Source organism: Lepisma saccharinum, chromosome 21 (assembly GCF_977018435.1).
Source record: "Lepisma saccharinum chromosome 21, izLepSacc3.1, whole genome shotgun sequence".
In the NCBI taxonomy this organism is placed as follows: domain Eukaryota; kingdom Metazoa; phylum Arthropoda; class Insecta; order Zygentoma; family Lepismatidae; genus Lepisma; species Lepisma saccharinum.
In genome coordinates this window covers 21,843,053-21,867,631 of record NC_139249.1, presented here as the reverse complement: position 1 = coordinate 21,867,631, position 24,579 = coordinate 21,843,053, and the positions used below count along the sequence as shown (strand labels likewise).

General features: G+C 40.3%; 1 protein-coding gene across 2 annotated transcripts in view; it reads right to left on the bottom strand.

Annotated features, from left to right (window-relative positions):
- Positions 1 to 24,579, bottom strand: part of LOC146004013 (brain-specific serine protease 4) — a 58,985-nt gene that overhangs the window by 21,648 nt on the left and 12,758 nt on the right. The window contains exons 3-5 of one of the 2 annotated variants that reach the window (XM_083142569.1): positions 10,684 to 11,127; positions 7,627 to 7,703; positions 1,922 to 2,022 (exon numbers count right to left, since the gene is read on the bottom strand). In XM_083142569.1, coding sequence (XP_082998695.1) covers positions 1,922 to 2,022; positions 7,627 to 7,703; positions 10,684 to 11,127 — 622 coding nt within the window. The remainder of the gene's footprint in view (positions 1 to 1,921; positions 2,023 to 7,626; positions 7,704 to 10,683; positions 11,128 to 24,579) is intronic. The other variant, XM_083142570.1, reaches the window with a different exon arrangement.

Genomic DNA, 24,579 nt, shown 5'->3' with positions numbered 1-24,579 from the left:
TTTATGTTAGGTTAGAGATAAGATTTAACATAATCCTATTTAAAGTCGACACGCTAGCTACGTTAACCACCGGCTGGCTTTGAAGTCCACGGAGCGCGCCCAGCAGCTGCAACAATCACATTCAACGCAAAGTGTTGCCACACATCTACTCTACGCCACCTTGTCCCTCCGTGCACAAGCACCTTCCCACGGTCTCCACACTGAAGTTGCAAACTACGGCAACAGCATGTCCGCAGGCATGTGACTGAGACTCCACGTGGAGTAGACGAGCAGAGTGACAGCTGCGCCCATTGGCTGAAGGTTGAGTGTGATTGGACGAAAACAACTCGCGCGCTATTTATCCCCACCCACGTTCGTGGCGGCGCCTTTCTTCAGTTCTTCGACGTTAACGAAGTAATCGCGTGGACTATACCAGTTACGCGGCTCACTTCTATACTATTAAAAATAATGTAATCCAAATTGACAAAATCTATATATTAACATACTAGTTCTCATTTCAAAATTCTCTTTTCTGAATGTTAACTGTTTAGGTATTATCGTAATTAATTGTATCAGATTCTACACGTTCGTCTAATTACAGAATTGTATTTATACAGGGTGATTCAAAAGTCTCTTGACATTTTCCTCATATCGCTAATGAATGGTGTTACGTTACCGGTTTAAACTCGGCAGATATACTTACTGTTAATCCATTCCGGAGAACACAAGACGTATCAGCCTACTATGAGGCCTCTCAAGACATGGGAATAACGTACGGGTATGATTATGCAAAATATGTTAAGTCTCGTACCGTCAGAACACTTAAAACTCAGCTAATCATAATATCGCACACTTTCACTTGAAATTAAACTTCTTGTTAATAATAAAACTGTATTAAGTTTGAAATTATTACTCGAGTACACAAATTAAAACGTTCAGTTTTTAAAAGTCACTTACTTCAGCCTTCAGAATCAATATAGTACGTTACCTAGCAACCAACATTCAATTATATCAAGGTTAGTCAATAACCATTGCACATACTACAAAACTGAGTAAAACAAATTATGATGTCATAGAACAACACAAGTATTTATTTTTATAATTAACATATGAAACACTGAATTCATAAATTAAGTGGGTGTGTATCAATGGTATTCAGGGATAAACGACACTGTTGTTTTCCAACAAGATGGTGCACCACACATTTCGCCAGAATCGTTCGTGACTACCTTGGTGACACCTTCCCCGATTGGTGGATCGGCAGGGGCTCACCAAGACTTTGGGCTGCTCGCTCTCCAGACCTGACTCCCCTATACTTTGTTGTCTCGGGTTGCATTAAGTCTAGGGTTGTGCCGAGTCAAGGCCAACACCATACAGTAACGGACACAGCGAATAGCTGCAGCAACAGCTATGTCGGAGCATGTGTCCCGGTCTCCTCAAGAGAGATGGGTGCTACGCCTAGATATACAGGGCCACTACCTTGAAATGTACTGATTTTGTATTATATTCTAGAGTACTTTTCAGTAGCACTGTCAAGTTTGTCAATAAAATGCTTTTTGATTTAAATTTCGATAGACTTTGGAATCAGCCGGTATTTGCGAAACGTGTGAAAAAGATAAAAGACACAAACTGTGTGGTGTAAAACTAACGTTTTTCATGCTACCAAGAGTGACCATTCTACGAATAAATCGTACTAAGAATGTATGACGCAGAAAACGGACAAAACTCATTTTGGACACAAATAAACTCCTTCGTCCAGGACAGATATTTTTGTTATTATTATTACTCCTGAGATGAAAAAGGAGCAACCATGAATACAAGGTTAGCGATTCCTCCAGCGCTCCCGCAACGTTTATATCAGAAGACATGTTGGAAAAGTCTCCCAGTAACCCCCATAATTTTAATTTGGCGTGATGCCAGGAGAAGGCTGACCGATGCTTACCTGGCGATGCAGTGAGCCGCGGTGACCACCCATCGATTGCTGAGAAGAGCTCCTCCACAAGACAATCGCTTTGACAGGAAGCCAGCTTTTATGATGGCAGCCTGTTGAGAAAGGAATGAAAATACTGTAGTAAAATAACAAGGAAATATGCACGGGTTTCTGTATTAATATCGTATTTAATGTTACCCTATTTCTTGGCGAATATGAGTCAAATGTTTGCCCTCATTTCAAAACTTCAACAACATCGAGTTTATACAAGCTGAATACAAGACTCATCAATTTGCACGGCCGCAAGTACAGTAAACACTCGTTAACGCGAATCCCAAGGGACCAAAAACTCAAGATCTCGTGTTAAAAAAATCGTGCTAACCGGGGACTCAAATTTTATTGTTGCAATACAGTTCTTTCTACACATTAACCATTCACAATACGTATTATGTATTTAAGTATTGTAGATAATGTAGATTTGGCAATTCCATACTGTTCAGCATTTGTCGTTTTGTTCAATGCACCACGGTTTACTTCCTCTAGGATTCTTAGTTTTGTTTGCAGATCTTTACCTGTCTGCTTCCTCTTGGCCATGACTCCCATCTTACTGCTTGCAACTTGATGTTACTCGTACTGGCTACGTTTTAAATAATAGAAAAATACATTTGAACACATTGTCGATCTGGATCTGTTGGTTACAATACTGTATAATTTGATTGTTGACAAGATGATAGAGATTGTTGAGCGATTTCTTACATATCTAGCAGAGGAACAACAGAAACAAATTATGAAAAACTTTGAAAGTTCGTGTTAAATGATATCTAATGACGTAACGGACTAAAAAACAGTTCGTAATTCGTGGTAACCGAAGTTCGCGTTAACCGATAAAACTTTCTATAAGATATAATACATCCCTGCCGGGACCAACATTTTGTTCACGTTAACCGAGTGTTCGTCATAAGCGAGTTTATGTTAACGAGGGTTTGCTGTATATCATAGTGTGTCTTTTTTTTCGAAACCACAGAAATTTCAACCTCTCTTACACATTTTTGCAGGCCAACGAGGCTCTGGCGTCTAGGCTCACAGGCCCGTACCCAGAGGCTCATCATTTATCAGCAGCGGCTAACTAAATGGGAAAACATCGGATGTAGAAGCCGTGAAGATGAATTTCTCAGTATGTTACAAATTATTACACAAGATGTATAATCCTGTTAAGGAAGTAAAATTAATTACCACCTACACACTATTTAAATTAGATATGTATAGAATTTCGGGGGGGGCTTCAGTCTCCCGAGCCCTCCCTCTGGCTACGTGTCTGTCTGTGGGTCTTGTGTTGTTTCGTCTATATGTGATTGTCCCTTCATCCATATCATTTTATCGCCATTCATCCCCATCGTCGCGATTAGCCACTCTGCCGATACAAAGCGAAGGAAAACAAAGCATATCAATCAACACACCTAACAAGAAAGAACACAAAGCACAAGAACGGAAGAGTACAAAGTCAGGCACGCATGGGACACACACACAAGTCAGAGGAGAACAAAGCAAAGTGTGCACGCAAGGTGAAGAGTTCAAAGAAAGGAGTAAAAGAAAGATACAAGAGCCCAAAGTAAAAAGAAACATCAAAGCAGAACACATAAGCAAGGCGGAAGCGTACAAAACTGTGCACACAAGATGGAAGAGCACAAACAAGGGCTCAACGTAAGTCAGAAGAAAACAATACAAGGCACAGACAAAGCGGAAGAACATGAATCAGGACACAGACAATAAGGAAGACCACAAAGCAAATGCACAGCAAGGGCATAGAGCAAAGCACATATCGTAAGGAAGAGCACAAAGCATGGCGCAAACAGAAGAGAAAATAATACGAAACCGGGCACACACAGGGAAGAGCAGCACTAAGCAGAACATGCATGAGGCAAGATAAAGCATGGCACGTAAGTCGGAATATAACAAAGCAAAACACACAAAGATGGAAGAGAACAAAACAAGACACACAAAGAAGGAAGAGAACAAAGCAGGACACACAAAGAAGGAAGAGAACAAAGCAGGACACACAAAGAAGGAAAAGAACAAGGCATTTTATACAAAGAAAGAACAAAACAAGACAGGACATACAATGAAGGAAGAGAACAAAATGGAGCACACAGAGAATGAAGAGAACAAAATGGAGCACACAGAGAAGGAAGAGAACAAAATGGAGCACACAGAGAAGGAAGAGAACAAAACAGGGATACAAAGAAGAAAGAGAACAAGACACACAAAGAAGGAAGAGAACAAGACAGGACACACAAAGAAGGAAGAGAACAAGACAGGACACACAAGAAGAAAGAGAACAAGACAGGACACACAAAGAAGAAAGAAAACAAAGCAGGGCATACAAAGAAGAAAGAGAACAAGACAGGACACACAAATAAGAAAGAGAACAATGCAGGGAATGCAAAGAAGGAAGTGAACAAGGTATTTTATACATAGAAAGAACAGAACAAGACAGGACATACAATGAAGGAAGAGAACAAAATGGAGCACACAGAGAAGGAAGAGAACAAACCAGGACACGCAAAGAAGGAAGAGAACAAGACAGGACACACAAAGAAGGAGAACAAAGCAGGACACACAAAGAAGGAAGAGAACAAGGCATTTTATACAAAGAAAGAACAAAACAAGACAGGACATAACAGGACACACAAAGAAGGAAGAGAACAAAGCAGGCACACAAAGAAGATAGGGAACAAGACAGGACACACAAAGAAGAAAGAGAACGAAGCAGGGCATACAAAAAAGGAAGAGAACAATACAGTACGCAGAAGACGGAAGAGAACAATGCATAGCAAAGACAAGAACATAAGAACACCTGCGCGGAGGAACACAAATGCAGGGAAAGAATATAAAAGGAGACAAAACAACTCCTAAGGCAGCCTCCAAAGTTTAATGGGGTTATGTAGCGTTCTGTGAAGTCAGAGCTTCGTATCCTGTGCAAGACATGAATGTTTATAAATTTCCTCTGGTGTATTCCTCCGAAGCGTCCTTGTGGTCCTGATTAGACACGTAAAAGAGCTAAAACCATGGAGAAACAAGCCTCCCAAATACACGGATATAAAACATACTCGTAGAAAATTTCAATGTCATCTTCAATTTAGTCTTTCCACTTGGTATGGCCCTTTAAGAGATTTTTCGCATTTACTCCAGAAAGAAATGCCTCGCATTGTTGTCGTTCGTGGACAATGACCTACTTCAGCTGCGTAAATAACGGGACACGTGGTTGAACGCACTCTACCATTTTCTATTCGTGTTTCGCTTGTGATTCGAGTCTTGAGTTTCACTTTCAAAGTCGCTAAGTGTTGCCACGTCGTGTGTTCTTCTTGTCTTCCCGGAAAACGCATTTGCCATTAGTGAATAGCAATTATAGGATGTTCGGGAAGTGATGATCCAACATCTATGTCAACTCTGTGTGACTGTCATTCTTTATAATATTCACAATTTTATTGTCACGTAAAAAATCTTTGATAAGAAGAAGGAGATTTCATTATCACTGTTACAGTCTTAAAATGTTTTATTATAATGGGATATAGTGTATTACATGAAACTCGTAAGCCGATTTCTGTATTTTATTTATTAAAATATTTTATAGATCTTGTGCATGTTGCTAAAAAACTAACAGCAATATCTGTAATGTCCACTATTAAAATTATGACCATAAAAACTGCCTGCTGTAAAATTTCAGTGTTCTTAAGTGCATTTTCGCGAAGAGCCTAGAATTATTCGTAATACTGTTGACTGAACCAACACGAGACCGAATCTTGGTATCAGACAATTTGTCCCGTTCCAGACTTCTAAAAGGGTGCTGCGCCATTTCTTCCCCGAAGGGTTGCCAGCGTTCTGCGAGGTCACATGTTGTACTAAAACTATTACGATTAGTCAATATGGAGCGCTACACGAGTTGCGATCGTTAAAATTCATTATAAGTACGGAGACTACGCAAAATAGCTGACATTTTGGGTAGGAGAAGAGCCACAAATGAAACAACTGTACGACCTCTCACTGTGAGATTTTTTCCCTCTGGGGATTCTTTAAGTCCAAAGATTATGCTGCAAAAATAAGAACTATTCCTGAATTGAAAGCAGAAATTCATAGAGCTGTCGGAGAGATTGAGCCGCAGTTACGCAAAGAAGTGATTCAGGATTTTGTGAAAAGAATTAGAGTGTGCAAATGCGTCGTGGAGGACATTTTTCAGATATCCTCTTCCACATTTAATGGCAATGTTTATCCTTTCAAATAAAATGTAATAACTTTGCCAACTAATAAACATATAAATTTGTTTTTATCTTAAATTAAATGCTGCATTTCTTTTGGAACACCCTTTAGTTAATTTACATGTAAATGAAAATTTAGTTTTGTCATTCAAAGTGAGACGAGTAATTGAAAGTTAATCATAAGAGTTACTGGAAATACAGCGGTATGTCTATACATAACATCATACATATTTGTCTATACTTCATTCTATATTACAATCGAATTACCAGTCCTGGTTTTATATGTGGAGGCTCTTGGCTAACAACATCGTAAGCCCCCCTCCTCCCTGTACGATTTTAATTATAAATTTTAATTAAGATTTGCCAGATGGATAGTTAATTTCTTTTATACCGGGTGGCCAGAATTAAAGTTACCCAACTCAGAGCCCTCTGTAGCCTGTTTGAGGCATCGTAGAACTCTGAAATTTGGTGAATCCACTATGCAGACCATGGGGAAGAGGATGGCGATAAAGAAAATAGTTCAATTTTCTGCCACCAGGTTGAAATGTATGTATGTTTACATAATTTTTTTTTCATTTTGTGGCCCTTTTAAAAGCATTTTTATACTTTGAAGGCTACCTACCCTCTGCAGATGAGGTCATGAGGCCCTCTCCTAAATCCGAGCCTGAATACGAAGCTCGAAATGCATCAAATCAAGGTTGATGTAGTTTTGGTGCATCAATTGACAGAGTTAACTGCACGATTTTTGGATTATTTGAAATGATCGTTTCTGATCTTCTCAACTGATGCACGGAACAGCAGCTGATAATACCATTTTGTGTATTTTCATGCACCAAAAAGTGCATCATTAGCAGTGTATGAACTTTAATACTGGAGTCAACATATTTGTGTTAGTTGATACATTTTGGATTGTGTGTTGCTAGTGGCGGCGATTAGTGTTGGCGTTGGGTGGGCAGTTGCCCCCCAATTTTTTCACCTTTGACCTCGCACTATGAGTTCTTAATGGTAAGCTTTGTCTACCAAAAGAATTAAATCCTCATTGCTCCAAAGTTTTTGCACCCAATCGCTGCTACTGCTTGGAGGTACACAGGTACACACATCTTAATCACTTTTGAGTTTCTAAGTCCACTTTACGCACAGGGACTTCAATTACAGTTTAGAGTGGAATCGGAACCACTATCTGCATCCACCTGGTATCGAACCCGGGACCCCTTAAGTACAAGGCGACTATGTTACCACTATGCCACAGAGGAGGCCCACACATCTCAATCAATAAAAAAAATACCTAAAGAAAGGTTACTAGCATAATCAACACAATATTCAAATTTACAACAAGGATTTCTATTTGATTCTCAAAGTTTGAATTGTTAATTTTGTGACTGCAATGTTGCCAGAAGAAAATTCTCTGTACACACAAACACTTATACACATAATGATCATAGTAAAACAAGACTTTCACCTCACCTGCCAAGGGTGACTTCCGAAGTTCGAGTTGTGCCCACCGACAATCCTGTTGTTACGAAGGAACAATTCTCCGCAAGCTGCAACAAAGAGCACATTGTTATGTCACCGTGGGCGTCACAGCCATTAAGACGATCACTGGGCCTGTTACTAACAATTCCCCAACCATGCTCAAAACACACCAATGACATTTTCGCTACTGAAAGACAATGGGACCATTGTTACGAAACAAAAAAGCAGACGGGTTCACTGTTGACTGATGAATTTCAATATGTGGAAGTCAGGTGGTCGTTTGGCAACAATGGAATTGCCGTGTAACAATGGGTTTTAGGTTAATTTTGCAGGAATAAGAATGAACAGTGTAAAATATGGGAGTATATTGTCTAGTGGGAGGCCTAAACACAATTTGTATTCTAAAGGAGGTTTTTAAGTAAAGAATTGGTGACGCTAGTGTTTTTACGTTGGATTCAGTGAGCGCAAAAGTTAACAAAGTGTTTGATGAGCAAGAGACTGAAAAACTTTGTGTAAACTCAAGAAAAAGCGTCAGAGAAGACCAACCATATCTTAATAGGATTCAATTATTTGCTGACGTTTCACTGTGATTCAAATTTAAGGGAAATGGTGAGCGGTTACTGGTTATACACAAGTAAGTAGCAGTCACAAGTAAAGCCCCTATCAAACGGAACTGTATTTCTAGTAGGAATCCTCTAGTTGGTGCTGAACTAACTTTGTAGGTAGCAACCATGGCCGCCTGGCTGACTGCTTGACTGGTTTGGAGGAATAGGACATGTTCTAATTGCTACTTGCTTTCCTCGGCTGGATTCTGTGGAACAGCCAATCCGAGCAAAGTTTCGTAAAGTGAAGATAATCTGTGAGTGTGCAAAGGAGTGCTTTTGTCTGTGGTTTCCGAGTGCTACTCCAGTGATGTATAACGTATACAGCATGAAAGAAGCGTTCAGTTACACCATCTATGCTGAGTGCACGGTGTTTACATTTGATACAACTAAAGTATTCTTTCATACGTGTACAGTAAACGTTGTAAAGTATGTATTTAAGCAGCGCCATTGTTTTGTACCTAATAACGTTTTACACGAAACGTATCCAGTTCCGTGTGGTGCGGGCTTAAGTATCAATGTAAAAATCATTGAAACTTGAGAAACTGAAAATAAACTAATCAAGATTAGCAGTAGAAAATTCGATGTTGGTTCCAGGACAAAAGACAATAACATTTAGAATTGGATTATTCAATGTTGGTGACTCGGAAAACAATTGCTGTAGCTGACCAAAGTTAGCAATTTCAGTGAATCTTAATGCGCGTAAAATACACTTTGTGACTGTAGAGAGACGTGCGTCTCTTACTAATATATTATTGTAATATACAGTGGCGGCGAGCAAGGTGAAAAATGGAAGGGGGGCAAAGAGAGTATATTTCCCTTTGTAGATAAGGTTTAGCATACTGCGGGAGTAAAAATGGCAAAAAGTGGGGGGCAACTGCCCCCCCCTCGTCCCCCCTAATCGCCGCCACAAATAATATATTACATTTTCTTTAGCAGTAGCATGAGCTGGATAATTCTTGATGGAAAATAAAAACTGAAAGAGCTACGAATGGATAGAAAACTTTTAGGGGCGGCTTAAGGATTGGGCGCAAGGGGCACCAAAGAGGTTTATTTGGGGGGGGTGCCATGTCTGTTTCAAAAAGAGTTGGATTTGTGTAGACAAGAATTAATTAAGTTAATGCTGCATAACATAATAAGTATATTACAAAATTATGTAGCAATTTAAAAAATAATGTCATTGTTTTTCGTAATTACAACAATAAATACATGAAATGGTAAAGATAGTTTATTGGCGGAGGTGCAAAGTATGGTAACCAACGTGAAAAGTTATGAGTTGTAGGCTAGAAAATGAAGGGGGCCCACCTCGGTGAAAAATTTATCTTCAGCCGTCCCTGAGTACTTCCAAACAATGGGAGAAGCCCGGAAACTCGTATTAACAGAGCTACAGCCCTTAGAAAATGCTTCCGCAAGAGTAGAAAAAAAGTATCCTTCCTTCTCCTAACAAACCAACTGCTACACAGTTTGTACGCTCACACACCAACACAGGGCATTGCCATTAAAATAGCCCTCGCGGATCACAGAAATTTATAGAGCACATGAAAACGAAAGTATCTTTCTTTTTGTCGTTGGTGCGTTGATCCGACGCTACGAACGTTCAGAAGAGACAGTTTTACCGCCTCTATGCTTGCAACCCAACGTAGCATTTGATCGCATCTGTGACGTTGCTACCTGTCATGAAACGCCGCGTGATAGTGTTACAAGGAAAACATACTCTGTGAATTGCATGCTACCAAAGTGAGGCTGAAGGGAAAGAAACTATATCTCGCCTCAAACATATTCAAGTAAGGAACCAGAAAACAAACAAAATCTGCAACGACCAAAATTGGAACTTTGCTTTCTGGGTTCCCGTGCCTTTCTTTTGAACGTTCGTAGCACCGAAACGACACGTCACCGACAAACGTACAAACACTAATTGTTTTATTGATGTCCTCTATATATTTCTGTGCCCCATTGGTGACATTTTAATGGCACCATGAATATTATGTATATGTACATGCTTGTATATATAAGAAAACAAATACAAAACATATAATATTAAAAATTAATGTGTTAATATAATGCTCACTCTATGGCCACCATATTTCCAGTAGAACTTCACTTTCAAATAATTTATAATCTAGAAATTTTCTAAAGGCATGAATGCTTTAACACTACAAAAGCAGTGCTGTGCATGCATCATTGTGTGGAAGCAAGTAAATTTGGTGTACAAAATGAAAGTGCATAAATTTGTGCATACCAGAGAAATATAAACTGAACTGTAATGCAAAACAAGGACATGCAAACTTGAAAGCAGTGCTGCCATCTCTACTTAGCAGCTGCAAAAACTATCATGTATTCCCCATGCACGGGAACAAAGCGAAGTTTCAGCAGAACAGTGCAGGTGCTCATTGCGTACGGTGCTTGCGACAGGCTAGTGCTTGCATGACAACGCATCTCCTCATACCCCTGGACGTGGTCGGCTTGTTGAATTCCTGGTTAGCAAACTCCGGCGGTCTGGAATTTGGCCTGTAGGTGGGTCTCACTATCTCCGGCCTCGGCGTGACTGGTCTGTTGAAAGTCGGTCTGGACGTCGGCCGAAAGTAGACTGGCGTCACGAACCCCGGTCTGGTCGTTGGCTTCGGCTTGAAGTAGTCTGGTCTCTGCGTCGGCCTGTAGTAGTCCGGCCTCTGGGTTGGCCTGTAGTAATCGGGTCTCGTTGTTGGTCGTGGCCTGAACACCGTTGGCCTGACTGTTGGCCTGTAGTAGCTAGGCTTATCTCCAGGTTTGAAAAATGGGGGTTTCTCTGTGTCTGGAATGTAGTTTGATGGACGATTTCCTGGATAATAGGCGCCGCTACTGCTGCTCGCTGCCTGGTTGATCGTTGGACGACCATTCAAGAACTCCAGAGCTAGAAAGTTTGCATTTGATTTGAAGGTAATTATTATACTTCAATCAGAATATCACAACTATATTGTTTGGTAACAACAAGACTATACTAACTACCAGTGGCGTAGCATGGAGATTTCGGGTGGGAACGCCAAGTCCGAAGGAAGGGTCGGCCCTTTCTTGCTTAATAATTTACTTATTGTATTGTATTAGTCGCCACTGGCATTGTTTATTTGCCTGAAGTCAGCTGGGTTTTCAATAAAACATCATCCATGCATGTTTTAGCTAGAAAATTAGATGCCTCACTATGCCACAAATGTTTTGAACTCTGGTGTTTTATACCTTTTTTTATCTCTTTCTGCATGACGCAAGTCATTAAAAAAACCTACCTGAATCACAAGCGTCTTTGAATAATAGTAGACGTCATTGTTGAAGATGATCCAACTACTGATTGATTTGGTTTATTTTACTTCGCTTTTGTACCACTTTTGGTTAATCGCGAATATGAATATGAGTGATGATATTGATGAAGGGACACTGACAAAGAACACCCGTGCTCACGCCGGGATTCGAACCAGGGACCTCTGTCGTCTTGGCGCACTGCGCAAAGCACTCTGACACTGACGTAACAGTGACGATTAGTAATTCAGACCACTGTTTATTACATCTTGAGAATGCTGATAAACATTTTAAAATAATTTTGTCCAGAGACAATTCGATGTTAAGAGTTTTCAAATGAATGCTAAACATTTCTATTGACACAATATTAAGCAGTTAGATAATAACGAAAAAATAATAACAATAAAAAAAATAGTTTTGCTGGTTAAGTGGTAGAGCAGCCACAGGCTGAATTTCTACCACGAGGACTTCACCAACTTATTTAACAAAAACTGTGTTGATCTTTTAGTTTTTAATACACATCGCTGTTCGTGCGATAAATTATACAATGCAGTGGCCATTAAGAAGCGGTATATTTGAGATTGGTAAAATTACGTGAGTGAATATTGCGTATTGTAGCATCACATAGCACGAGTTGCATGAGCGCGAAGAACCAGGTAGGAATTCTACCGCTGTCGTCTGCTTTAGACAGGAAGGGTCGCATGAACCAATCACGGTAGACCTCTGCTGCTCCGTACGCTGGCGTATGAGAGAGCATTTACGCGCGTGCTGTAGACATCGAAGCTTTCCCTCCAGAAAGGTAGCAAGGAATATAGTCCTTTACGCCGAACCTGCTCGGCGTCCGGCCAGGAAAGGCATTGAAAAAAGATGCTAGAACGAGTGTTGAAAGTGGAGCGTTGCAAGCGGATCGCGAAAAATAGCTATTATAATGCCATGAAGGTCAAACATATATGAAATTAGTCACGTTTTACTTTATATTCACAGCATTTACGCATTTTTGAAATTTTAAATCTGGGAACGCCGGGCGTACGGGCGTATTATAAGGCTACGCCACTGCTAACTACCTTTCGATTTGTCAAGTACCGCAGGTGTAATCACTCCGCAGGAAGAAAAAAGAAATATGTTACATAAGACAATGCTACTGGGACAAATGGGAAAATTTCGAAGACTCCTTGACAACTTATTTGCCTTCTAGGTTCTTGATTAAATTTAATTGATTGATTTGCTTTATTTTACTTCGCTTTTTGTGCCACTCTTGGTTAACTTGCGAACATGGGGATGAGTGGTGGCATGATGGAATTGATGAACGAACACTCCATGCCCAGACCGGGATTCGAACCCGAGACCCCTGGCGTCGTAGCGCGATGTGCTAACCACTCCGCCACGGGGGCCTGCTTGTTTAAGTTTGGCATATATTGAGAATACCGGAAGTATCTCCGATTACTTTCAAATTCGGCATATTTCACTAATTTTGGCCTCGTAATCTCGAATCTGCAGTTAAAAATTGGCGATCACATCTACAAATTGCAAAATAAGTCGAAAAAAGTTAATGCTATGATTCTCCATAATGGAAACCGAAGACGTCTTCCTTTCCGCACAACGGTCTTGCTACAGTAGTCATAACACAATGTTGCTCAAGTGTTGTGCAATAAGTGAGACCCGTTGCATGGAGCGTTCATGCATGTCTTTCGTCTTTCGTAAAGGTGGAAAACATGTTTGCCCCACGAACCATTCACGGTTAGGTTAGGTAAGCATAGTCAAAATTATGGGTTATCGTAAACATAGTTTTGAAACGCTAATCATTGCAAAAAATAGTTGTTTTCTTCATAAATCAGGGGTGCTTACTCAGTTCACGGACCCACTTTTTTCGACTTATTTTAAAATTTCTAGACGTGACCGCCAAATGTTAACTGCAGATTCGTAATTACGAGGCCAAAATTAGTGAGCATTCCGAATTTGAAAGCAATTGAAGATACTTCCGGTATTCTCAATTTACTCCTTAAGTTTAAGTAGGCAGCTGACAGGAGGAGAGTGTGGCTAGGGAAATTGAGTTCCGGACGGGACTTCGTGTAATGATAGGGCATCCTATTACTAGTGGCGGCGATTAGGGGGCAGTTGCCCCCCACTTTTCGCCACTTTTGCCCCCCGCACTATGCTAAATCTTATATACAAAGGGAAATATACTGTCTTTGCACTCCCAGTTTTACCACTTTGCCCCCCCCCCCCCCGAACGGTTTTGGAATCCAATCGCCGCCACTGGTACAGTTTGCTAGCGCGATGATGATGACGTATGATGATTAGGTGAAACTGACGAAGGACCTTTACAAAGCAAATTCCTTCTCCATGGCAGGACACGAACCTGGAACCTTTAGTGGCAAGATCGTAAGTGTTAGGAAGATATCACACATGATGATAAAAAAATTAACCCAACCTAGAAATAGGAACTTATAACTAGGGAAGGGATTTTAAGGTGCAGCAACTGTCCAAAGATATAGCTGTTTTCACACCGAACGTTTCAGATATGTATTTTAGGACATGGAATCAAATAAAATGAACACACTTTGTTGCAACTTTTCGTGAGATTAGCACATTTATCCCCTTTTTACACCCTCTTTTGAGGCTTCAGCACCCTTGTTTCGTTTTGTGAAAAAACATTGGGACAGAAGAATGAATGATTTTCACTCTTCGTGAGCAGGTGCATAAAATCCTACAGTCTCATTTTGTAGAGCAGAACGAGACCTATAAAATGGTATAATATAATCAGTAAAGCCCAAATAGTTCCCAAGGTAATGTAGTTTCCCCACATATAAGAATCTCCTGAGTTCAAAGCGTCCACGACTTACATTTGAAAACATAGAAATGTTGAGCGTAATCCAGTATAACAAGTTGTTTGAAACCCAGTAAATGCTACGTTTGCTTCCTACATACTGGTTACGTTATGTAATGATTACTAATTGTGTTATTTGCTACAGTATTGAATAAAGACAATGTAACTGGTTTACACCTGAATAAAGGTATTTTATCAGCCCCCTTTTTTTTGCACCTTTTTGTAAACATTCTCAGAACCGTTTATGCACCTTAAAATACTATCCGTACTTATAACGTTCATGATCGGTGTTAGAAAGATGTGACGGTCCTGTGAATCCGCACAATATAATTATTGAAATTATTAATTTCATATTATACACGTCACTTTCAAATAACAGTTAAAAAAATGTATAATAACTACTTTGTACAACGTCAATTATGCTTTATGTTATTTATTGCGCTATACGCTGTATACATTAGGTATCTTTGTAATTCTAACGTTGCTATAGCAACGAGAATCAATAGTCACTATGTAGCAATGGATGTAATGGAATTGAAAATAGATAATAGTGAACTGCATATTGCTCAGTTATTTCACTAATATATAGAACCATAGAAGTTTTATCTTCACCTTCGCGTTATAATTCGAAATACAGAGCATTCCCTGACATTCGCTACGAGACTTGGCGGCAAGCGGCCCGGCATCAGCGCTTGTCTTTCCCGGTGAACGGGTCCGCGACAGTCGCACGCTACAATCTGTTTTTTTCGCTCTCCCTGCCTTCGCTCTCTTTCCCTTTCTGTTGACGTTGCAGACTGACGCCAGTATAATCCTCCCTCGGAAGTTGTGTTGTGTCGTGTCCATGTGTTAAGATTGTGGCTTAATATGGCACCACAAAAGTTTACATTACAACAAAGGATTTATCTTGTCGAGTGTTACTTCGGAAAGAGGAATTGTGGAGAAGTGCGACGACGTTTTGCAACGAAAGTTCCTGGTGTTCCCGTTTCACATAGGACCACTATATTAAACCTCGTAAAAAGTTTAGAGTAACAGGATCAGTTCTGAATAGAAGTGGAAAGAAAAATGGGGAAATCTAAAAAATAAACTATACAAAGACAATCCGCACACCATCCGTGAGTTAAAAGAGAGTATTGCACGAGAAATCTGGAGAATTACAGTAGACGAACTTGCACGTGTAAATGCCAATTTCCTTTGGAGATGCCAGATTGTGTTGCAGCAGAGGGACATCATTTTCAACACATTCTGTAGTCAAGGTTAGTACACAATATGAAAACTATAATTTTAATAGCCGATTCTAGCGACTGTCGCTGACCCGTTCACCGGGAAAGACAAGCGCTGATGCCGGGCCGATTGCCGCCGAGTCTCGTAGCGAATGTCAGGGAATGCTCTGTATTTATGAACGAAATGTAATCGTGCAAATGATTGACTAGTGAACGTCACAAACAGCAAATATGAATTTGTTTGGACACCGGGCGTTAACCAATCGGAGATTCTGTATATAGTTCCGAGTGCAGGATATTAGGCCACAGCGAAGCCCTGTGGCAGCAGGGTTGCCCTGTCAAGGAAAGTGAAAAAATATGATACTTAATGTGCAAAATTAATTAATTAATTTTCGGGACTTTGATGCAATAAATGAAAAACATTAAACAATGGTTCTCTAGACACATTCTTTCTCTGTGGTCAGGTAAAAATTGAAACTTTTCTGTGGGTTGGTTCACGAGAAACTCGTGACCAAACTTAATACGTAATCTTACACAGGCTTGATGAGGAAATCCCTAATTTTTGCTGGTGTATAAGATCGCCTTGACCAAAGACATAACACATTTCTCGCTTTTTCTCATGTATAAAAATTTTAAAAAACTAATCTTGTTTTGTCAGCTATCGATATTTACGGGTAATAAATATAAGTAAATTGTTGTTGAAAGTCGAAACAGCATGTCTGTTATTATTCTTAGTAGGCCTACATATTTCTAGGCCGTTCGGAAAAAGCACTGAAGTCTGAAATTGTAATTTTACAGCAGACAGTAATTTATGTTTAATCCTTCAATAGAAAGCATTACAAATATCATATACATGTCTAGAATATTTATACACATAACGTTTCCTTTAATCGATTCGGTGTGGCTAGATGAAAGTAACAGAAAATCGCATTTTGTGACTTATGTGCCTTTTCCAGAACACCCTAGTTTTTATACTATGTAGTAACCATAAAACACAATTACGTATATGTAACTGAATGCAACTGATAAATTGCCATGTTACATAGATATGAAAAATACTTATATTGTTGTAATCTCCGTTGCAACAATATCTTACGTTGGAAAGTATAGAGAGATATTGAGGAACTTGCCTCCTGCTTTAAAGCTGGAGATTGAAGGGAAAGGATGTTCCCCTATTATCTGCCGTATCGTTAAGCATAATCTATTTAAGGATATTGGGGATTTCTCCACATAGCAAGCTTCATCAATTTCAGTAGTGCACAGTTTCTAGCTGCAGAAGTTCCCAAGATCATGGCAAGTACCGGGTGTTTCAGAAATAATTGAGAGGTTACAAAAATGTATTGAAAGTAAACTATTGAACTGACGTTAATGAAACCAGTCCAGAACGATCGAGGAACGCAAACAGTTTGTGCGTGTTTGTTTTGTTCAGCTGAGAGTTCATATCCCTGCCGCTAGGCGGCACTCAAATCACCCACATCACTCACAGTGTTTTGTATTTAGAGTATAGAAGGAATAGAGAGAGCGTGTGTGACGTCAGCTGAAGCCAAAATAGCTTGCGGCGGCCGCCATGTTGACTTGTGCCGACCAGCTGTTGCGTCTATTTGTTAACATTCAGCAAGAGGGGATTTCGTCGTGAAAAATTAGGCTGCTTGTTATGTTTCTTTATGGTTAAATCATCAGGAAGAATAACACGAAGATCTTAGTACCTAATTTTGACAAAGAAACAAACAGATCTAGACACTTTTTTGTGCTGGGCGTGTTCATCTACCATAATGCTCTATTATTTCTCGTTAGTACACCAGAAAGAGTTTAATGAAATAACAATAGAATCAAAATAGGAGTTGCATTATAACTTCTACACTCGTAAATGTATCACAAAACATTATTATATAAAAATATGAGCTATGTAGAAATGTATAACACGATTTAATAACAATTTACGCCACCTCAATAAGTAACCCTAATCCGAGATTATAGGTAGTTTCGGACCGAAACATCAGGCGATAAGCTACACACGATAGGTGACAAAAGACAGGAGCCCGTTCATTCAATGGAAGCATTCATACCGAGCGATAAGCGATACGTGCCTCTTGGCAACCGACTATCAGAAATGAATGCAATAAAAAATTGCATTTATTTCAGTTCATTTTCGAACCGAAGCGACACGACAAACTGCACGTGTAGCCTGTGACTCGCGTGTCACTCGGACTGGGTCGTTTTACTAATACCATACATAGTGTCGATTCGGTGTGTTGTTCGCGCATCTGCAGTGAATAATTTGCTTTGGGGAGATCACACCGTAAGGACTGGCAACACGTGTCTCAGGAGAAAGATCCAATCAACAGCAACGTTTCACACCATAGAGGCGTGACAGGTCGAGCTAGCCTGCATTCGATTGGTGAAATCCTCAAGCTACACATGCCGCGTGTCACTTCGGTGTAGTATCTCCCTAAAAGCAAGCATTCACCGAGCATGCGCTACAAAAAGACCGAGGCGACACCATAAAAACTATTGGGAAAACAGACCAGTCTGAGTGGCACATGCACCTTGCCGTGTCGCTTCGGTTCGGAATGTCTCATTTATTTCTGATGGTTGGTTTGCAATCGACACGTTTATCTTTTTCCGTGTCTGACGAACGATTTTTGCTATTCCGATATACAACCTCTGACAATAAAGTTCGGTGAATGATCCTGAATATCGAAAGTAGACGAATTCTTAATGAAACCTACCTTACTGTCCTTCGAAGTAGTCCCCTCCCATGGCTATGCACCGTTGAGAACGGCTGTACATGTCCTGGAAACTTTTAGAAAAGTCTTCTTTCGGGATGGTGTTCAAGACCCTCGTCACGTTCCGTTGGATGTCCGGAATATCCTCAAATCTCTGACCTTTCAAAGCGATTTTGAGGCGTGGGAAGAGAAAGAAATGTGGAGGATTCAGATCCAAATTTCTTGCAATGCATTGCTACAGAGGATGAGAGCTGGTGTGTGAGGTACGACCCTAAAACGAAACGCCAAAGCATGGAATGGCGTTCTTCTGCATCACCCCGTCGGAAGAAGGTCAAGGCGTAAAAATCACGCATCAAGACGATGCTTATCACTTTCTTTGACAGTGATGGCATGATCCACAAGGAATTCCTGCCGGAGGGAACAACAATTTTTCCGCCTTGGCCTTCATCCGACGGGCTACGGACTACTTCCAAGGACAGTAAGATATGTTTCATTAAGAATTCGTCTACTTTCGATATTCACGATCATTCACCGAATTTTATTGTCAGAGGTTGTATATATACATGCTATACCGTTAATAATAATACTAGTAATAAAATCACAACAGAAATGCGTGTATAATAAACGTAAATTTGTTGTAAGCATGTTTGTCTGGGGACCTCTCAATTCCTTCTTTTTTTAAACATTTCTTGCCACTTCTATTGTTGAATCCGAAAGCTGCGCACAGAGGCATAGCTTCTTATTTATTATCTACTCGCAGTGCCACTGAAATGTGCAGATAGCATGCACTATAAACGAACATTCCACGATCAAATCCCTACTTCCACCACTGTATCAGCCGTAACTGTGGCACATTTCAAGATGGCGGTTTTACCTCACCCCCTTCCCCTCGCCCATGAAACACGCTTGGGTTCTCTCTATACCTTCTATACTCTAAGGTTTTGTACAATGTTTTGGCCCACAATATCACCGGATCTTACACCGTGTGACTTCTTTTTGTGGGATTTCATCAAGGACTGTATTCGTCTCACCGATGCCGCGTGATATCGCAGCCCTAAGGAGCATATCATCGCAATGATAGACACTGTCGATGCGTGCCGTATCAATCGTGGTGCACACATTAAACATTTGTATGTGTCAAATAAATTCTTGTAACCCCTCAAGTATTTATGAAACACCCGGTATTTTCAATTCACAATCGTTTTTTCTAAACTAAATATCATGAAAGAAGGACTACATGGAAAGAGTTATTCGGGTAGCTCTTTTACTGTTGATTGGACAGAAACGGGGCCAATGCAACAAGTACCAACAAGAGGGACAACGTGCGGAATATTAATAATGGTCGCTCGCGCCCGCGAATTCAAGGCACGCGCGTGTGGAGAAAGTCATGGAATGCGACGGTCAAGTTGATTTCCATGCAGCGCAAAGCTGTGGAACACTTTTTTATGTTAGGGTGCTTATTTGCACATGCTTTGCCCGGCCACGCATCGGCACAACTTAAGCTTACATGTGGATGCGAGGACTCGAGCCAGACGCCTCTTTTCTAGTGCTTCTGGCAAGTCACTCTCCATCTGAAATGAGAGAATATCTTCCGAATTTCTTATCGGGAGGGGCTGGAATTGTATTAGTGGCTGCTTTCTTGGAGGGCGGAATAGACAATAAAACATTTCGTATATTTAAAACTTTTCACTCTAAAAAAAATGGCAATCGGGGGTTATTTCAAGGGAAATTTGCATTTATCACTGGTTTTTCCCGAGTTTTTCACGGTTTTTATTTGGAAATATCGATTTCTCAACATTTCACAGGGAGCTGTAGCTCCATCAGATTCTCCTCTGCGTACGCCAGTGATCTTACCCCTTCCTTACACCTACCTTAAAAAGCTACTCCAGAAAAAAAATTGAAGTGTGACTGCATGCGGTAGACCCGGGTTCGATTCCCGGTGGGTAATCTAAGGTCGGAATTTTCCGGCATAAATAGGCTCCGGGGCTCACCCAGCCTCAAATTAATGGGTACCTGGGCTAACCGTGGGTGGCAAAGGCGGCAGGAGCGTGGTGCTGATCACATCGCCTCCAAAATGGCCTAGATCGAGAATGTGTGCGGCCCTACCCCAACATCCCCTAAATGCGCCTTCATGGCACGGTGCGATATGCACGGGGAACTTGACTTTTACCTTATCTATTTTGGTTATTTTATGTACCTCTCGGGTTGATCGCGACGACGAAGATGGTTGGAGAACTGATGGAATTAAGTTAATGGTTGGTCGAATTAGGTTACTTTACATCGCTTTTCTGTCACTTTTGGCTAATCGCGACAATGAGGATGAATGATGAAGGTAAACTAATAAAGAACACCCATACTTCAGCCGGGATTCGAAGCCGGGACCCCCGGACGTCATAGCGCACATTCCGCCACGAATGTCAACAAATTGTTTTATCTTATTTAAAGTTATAATTAGAAGTAACCCAACCGGGACCCCTTGATTACAAGGCAACTAACTTACCACGACACCATCGGAAAGGTCCAAGAAGACAATGCAGGTTAGTCAAATGGCCTGAATCGATTTGGTACAAATAAAAGTTATGTTTTTCTCTTTCAATGAATGGTGAATGGACACGTATATCTGACTAGGGTTCGAAACCGTGACCCCTGTCTCCGTAGCACATTAGGCAGACCACCCTTCCACGGAAGAAGAAAAGAGGGAAAGTAGTAATGAAATAGAGAAAGATGTGACATAATGAAATAGAGAAACTGACAAAGATAAATAGGACAGTGATAGAAAAACATAGAAGGAAAGGATCAATAATCAAAAGATATGAGTAAGATGGACATTAAATGATACAAGGAGAGAGAGAGAGAGAGAAGGAGAATATGAGAGGGAAGTGAAGAGGAGAATATGAGAGGGAAGAGAAGAGGAGAACATGAGAGGGAAGAGAAGGGAAGAGGAGAATATGAGAGGGAAGAGAAGAGAAGAGGAGAATATGAGAGGGAAGAGAAGAGAAGAGGAGAATATGAGAGGGAAGGGAAAAGGAAAGTATGAGAGGGAAGAGAAGAGGAGAATATGAGAGGGAAGAGAAAAGGAGAATATGAGACGGAAGAGAAGAGGAGAATATGAGAGGGAAGAGAAGGGAAGAACTAGACTCTAAGCAGCGAAGATTCTTGTTTTTCGTATTGATTGTCACAGAAAAATAATCTGTTAACTTGTGTTATGGGTTAAAGAAAAATGTCCTAAAAACCTATGTGTGGTATCTATGTCAAGAATATAAAAAAATAAGTTGTAGGGAAAAGCCAAGGATTTCTTGTTCGAAGTTTCAAGACAATGTATGTGAATACTAAACAACTTACAAATTTTGCTAGTAAAAATAGCACAAGAAAAAATAAAATTTCACCACTGATGCGTAGAAAAAGAAAGATAATGTGAGAAAGGAAAGAGGTCAGAAAGAGAAGAGCTGATGTCAAAAACGACATTGATGGTGCAGAAATAGTTGCTATGCGAGACACTAGAGAGCAGCAGTGTTGCAAAATATTAAATCATATATAAAAATATAGTTCTTGCATGGTGATAAGTACTCTCTTGAAAAATTAGGATCTGAAATTCTCGATTTCGAAAGTGTCTTGAATGATGCATACTCTTCTTTGTCGCCATCGTGGGATTTTCTTCTGCAAATAGTGTCGTCATAGAAGAATAGGATGTGCTTCACGTCACATCCTTATTGCGAGGAAGGGAAAGTGGGGAACAGTGTTGGTAGAAATTATAGTGACTTCACTTTGCTATCCGATGTTTGGCCATTGCGCAGACAAGTGACGGGATGGAAACACTGATCGAGGCATGAGATGGATACACTTTATCCTGGGATAGAAGGTATTCAAAAGTGCACCCGCTGGGATTCTAACTCATAACCTCTTGTTCCGTCTCACTTTTATTTTTGTTTTGGTCTAACGTTTGTCGAAAATGCGTACGAATAACGCAACAGTTGATTTAACATTTTTATTATCAAGTTGTAAGAAATAATTGTGTGTGTTCAGTGTTCGAATGAGGGGGCATGATATTCTCTCATTTCTGGATATTCTAACCCAGGCTCTAAAGCTAAGAACTAACAGCTCTCTGAGAGCCAAGGCCTAGCAGGTGGCTTTTCAGCCACCTCGGTGGCCGACTTCCGATCTGACCACCGAAGTTACCCGCTTTGAATCCCGGCTGAGCATGGATGTTCTTTAAAAATGTCCGTTCGTCAATTTGATCCTATCATCTCTTATGATCATCGTTGCAGTTAGACAAAAGTGGCAGATAAGCGACGCTAAATATCTGATAACGGAATAGTTAATGCATTGGCGTCTAAATGTAATCATTAAAATACGTGGTTCATATTTTTTTTATTTTAAAAAGGCCTTATCTATTAAAAAATGTATCTTTTATGTCAATCATGAGTATATCATCATCAGTATTCTGGAATGGCAATTTTTGTAGAAGTTTAATTGTTTCACCCTTAAGATCTATATTAAATGGAAATATATAATCCAAAGTTAATGAAAACATGGTTTTCACTGAAACTCAGCGTATATCATCTCCAACTAAACTCGAACCCAGGAAGCCTTGTCTACAAGGCAATGGACTTAACTATCGCATTATCAGCTTTTCAAATTTGTGGAAACGCCATTCATGAGTTTTCTACGCCGCTAAATGTCGCAGGATGTGGCAACATTGCTTGTAACCGCTCGAGTAACTAGATGCAGCCCCAGTGAGCAATGTTAAGAGGGGTCATGCGCAAGTGCACTGTGGCAGAAATAATCTTGCTTTGCACGAGCAGCAACACGCAAGAGTCTTAGAAGTGCAAATAAACAGCCACAAGTGTGGAAATGCTTGGTACTCTCATGTTGCAGGCATTCAACTTTGAATTACTTTTGTTGCCGTGTTAAGTAATTTGCTGGATAGTGGGATGGTTAATAAAAGGTGAAATTTACAGAGGGGCATCCGTCGAGCCCTTTTCAACATTCGAGAATTGAGTTAGACTTGGAGAAATGACTGTTCCAGAATGTTTCTTTCAGTTAATGCTTTCCAAGGGTAATTTGACATACATCATCGCATCGTTGAGGAATTGATCGCATAATACAGTTCAAATTCCTGCAGAAACTTAAGAGCCTACATGTGACGACGCAATCTAATGGGGATTCATTGAGTATTCCTGACGGATCCACCTTGATTGTCACACGTGCATATGTTTTTTTTTAATCTATTTATTGCAATTACATGTAACATGTGCATTCAAATTGTATGCTGGACAAGCACATGTGCGAAACAACATGTCCAATAAATGAACGTGATGGAGATTTACATTAAAAATTGTGTTTAAAATGTTTGCAACAGCCGCAAACGACAAGAGGAATAATTTGAATTAAATGTTACGTAATTTACGCGATTTTTCAAAGAATCATATGGACTGGTTAAGCGGTGACGTCACAAGCAGTCGATGTCCCGGATGTATATTCCCAAACAAATGTTTCAAGCCGCTTGCTCCTATCCTTTGCATTGAAAATGTATCGGTAAGCATGGGCGTCCGGAAGGGGGGCAAGGGGAGGCCGTGGCCCCCCCGGAAAATAAAAGTCAACCAAAAATTATGTATTTCACACACATAATTTCATTTTATCTAGGGCTACCATACGTCCTGGTTTTCCCGGACATGTCCTCTTTTCGGACCCTGAAATTTGCGTCCGGGCGGGTTTTTACTTTCTGTCAAAATGTCCGGGTTTTTACTTTTATCCAATCATCATAGGTCAGAGATCACGAAGTTACAACTTTTCGAATCATTAAACGTCTAATGTTGGCAGTACTGGACGATGCGCTAAGCGTTAGTCGTTTGTTGTTACAGTTTCAAGTTCCGGTCGATGTGATTTCCGCGTCATTCCTTTGTTCGTGTTTCGAAATGGAAGTTAGAGTTTGCGAACACTGTGTAAGCTACTAATATGCCTAAAAGAAAGTGCAAGTTTACTAATGAGTTACAAGAAAAGTATTCATGTTTTAGACGTGGTAGAGACGATTTTGAACGCGAGTGTATGGTTTGTAAACCCGGTACATATGTGTCTGTGGCTTTCGAAGAAAATGTCCTCTTTTTAGCATTTCAAAATATGGTAGCCCTATTTTATCCACAATAATATGTGTTAATTATTACATGAACACCATAAATTCAAATTTAAGCAGTGGTTTTTAGGGAACAACCCTATTTTTGGGAAAATGTGCCTTGTTTGCCCCCCCTCGGGAAAAATACCTTCCTTGCGCCTCCCTGGATAAAATCCTGCTGACGTCCATTTCG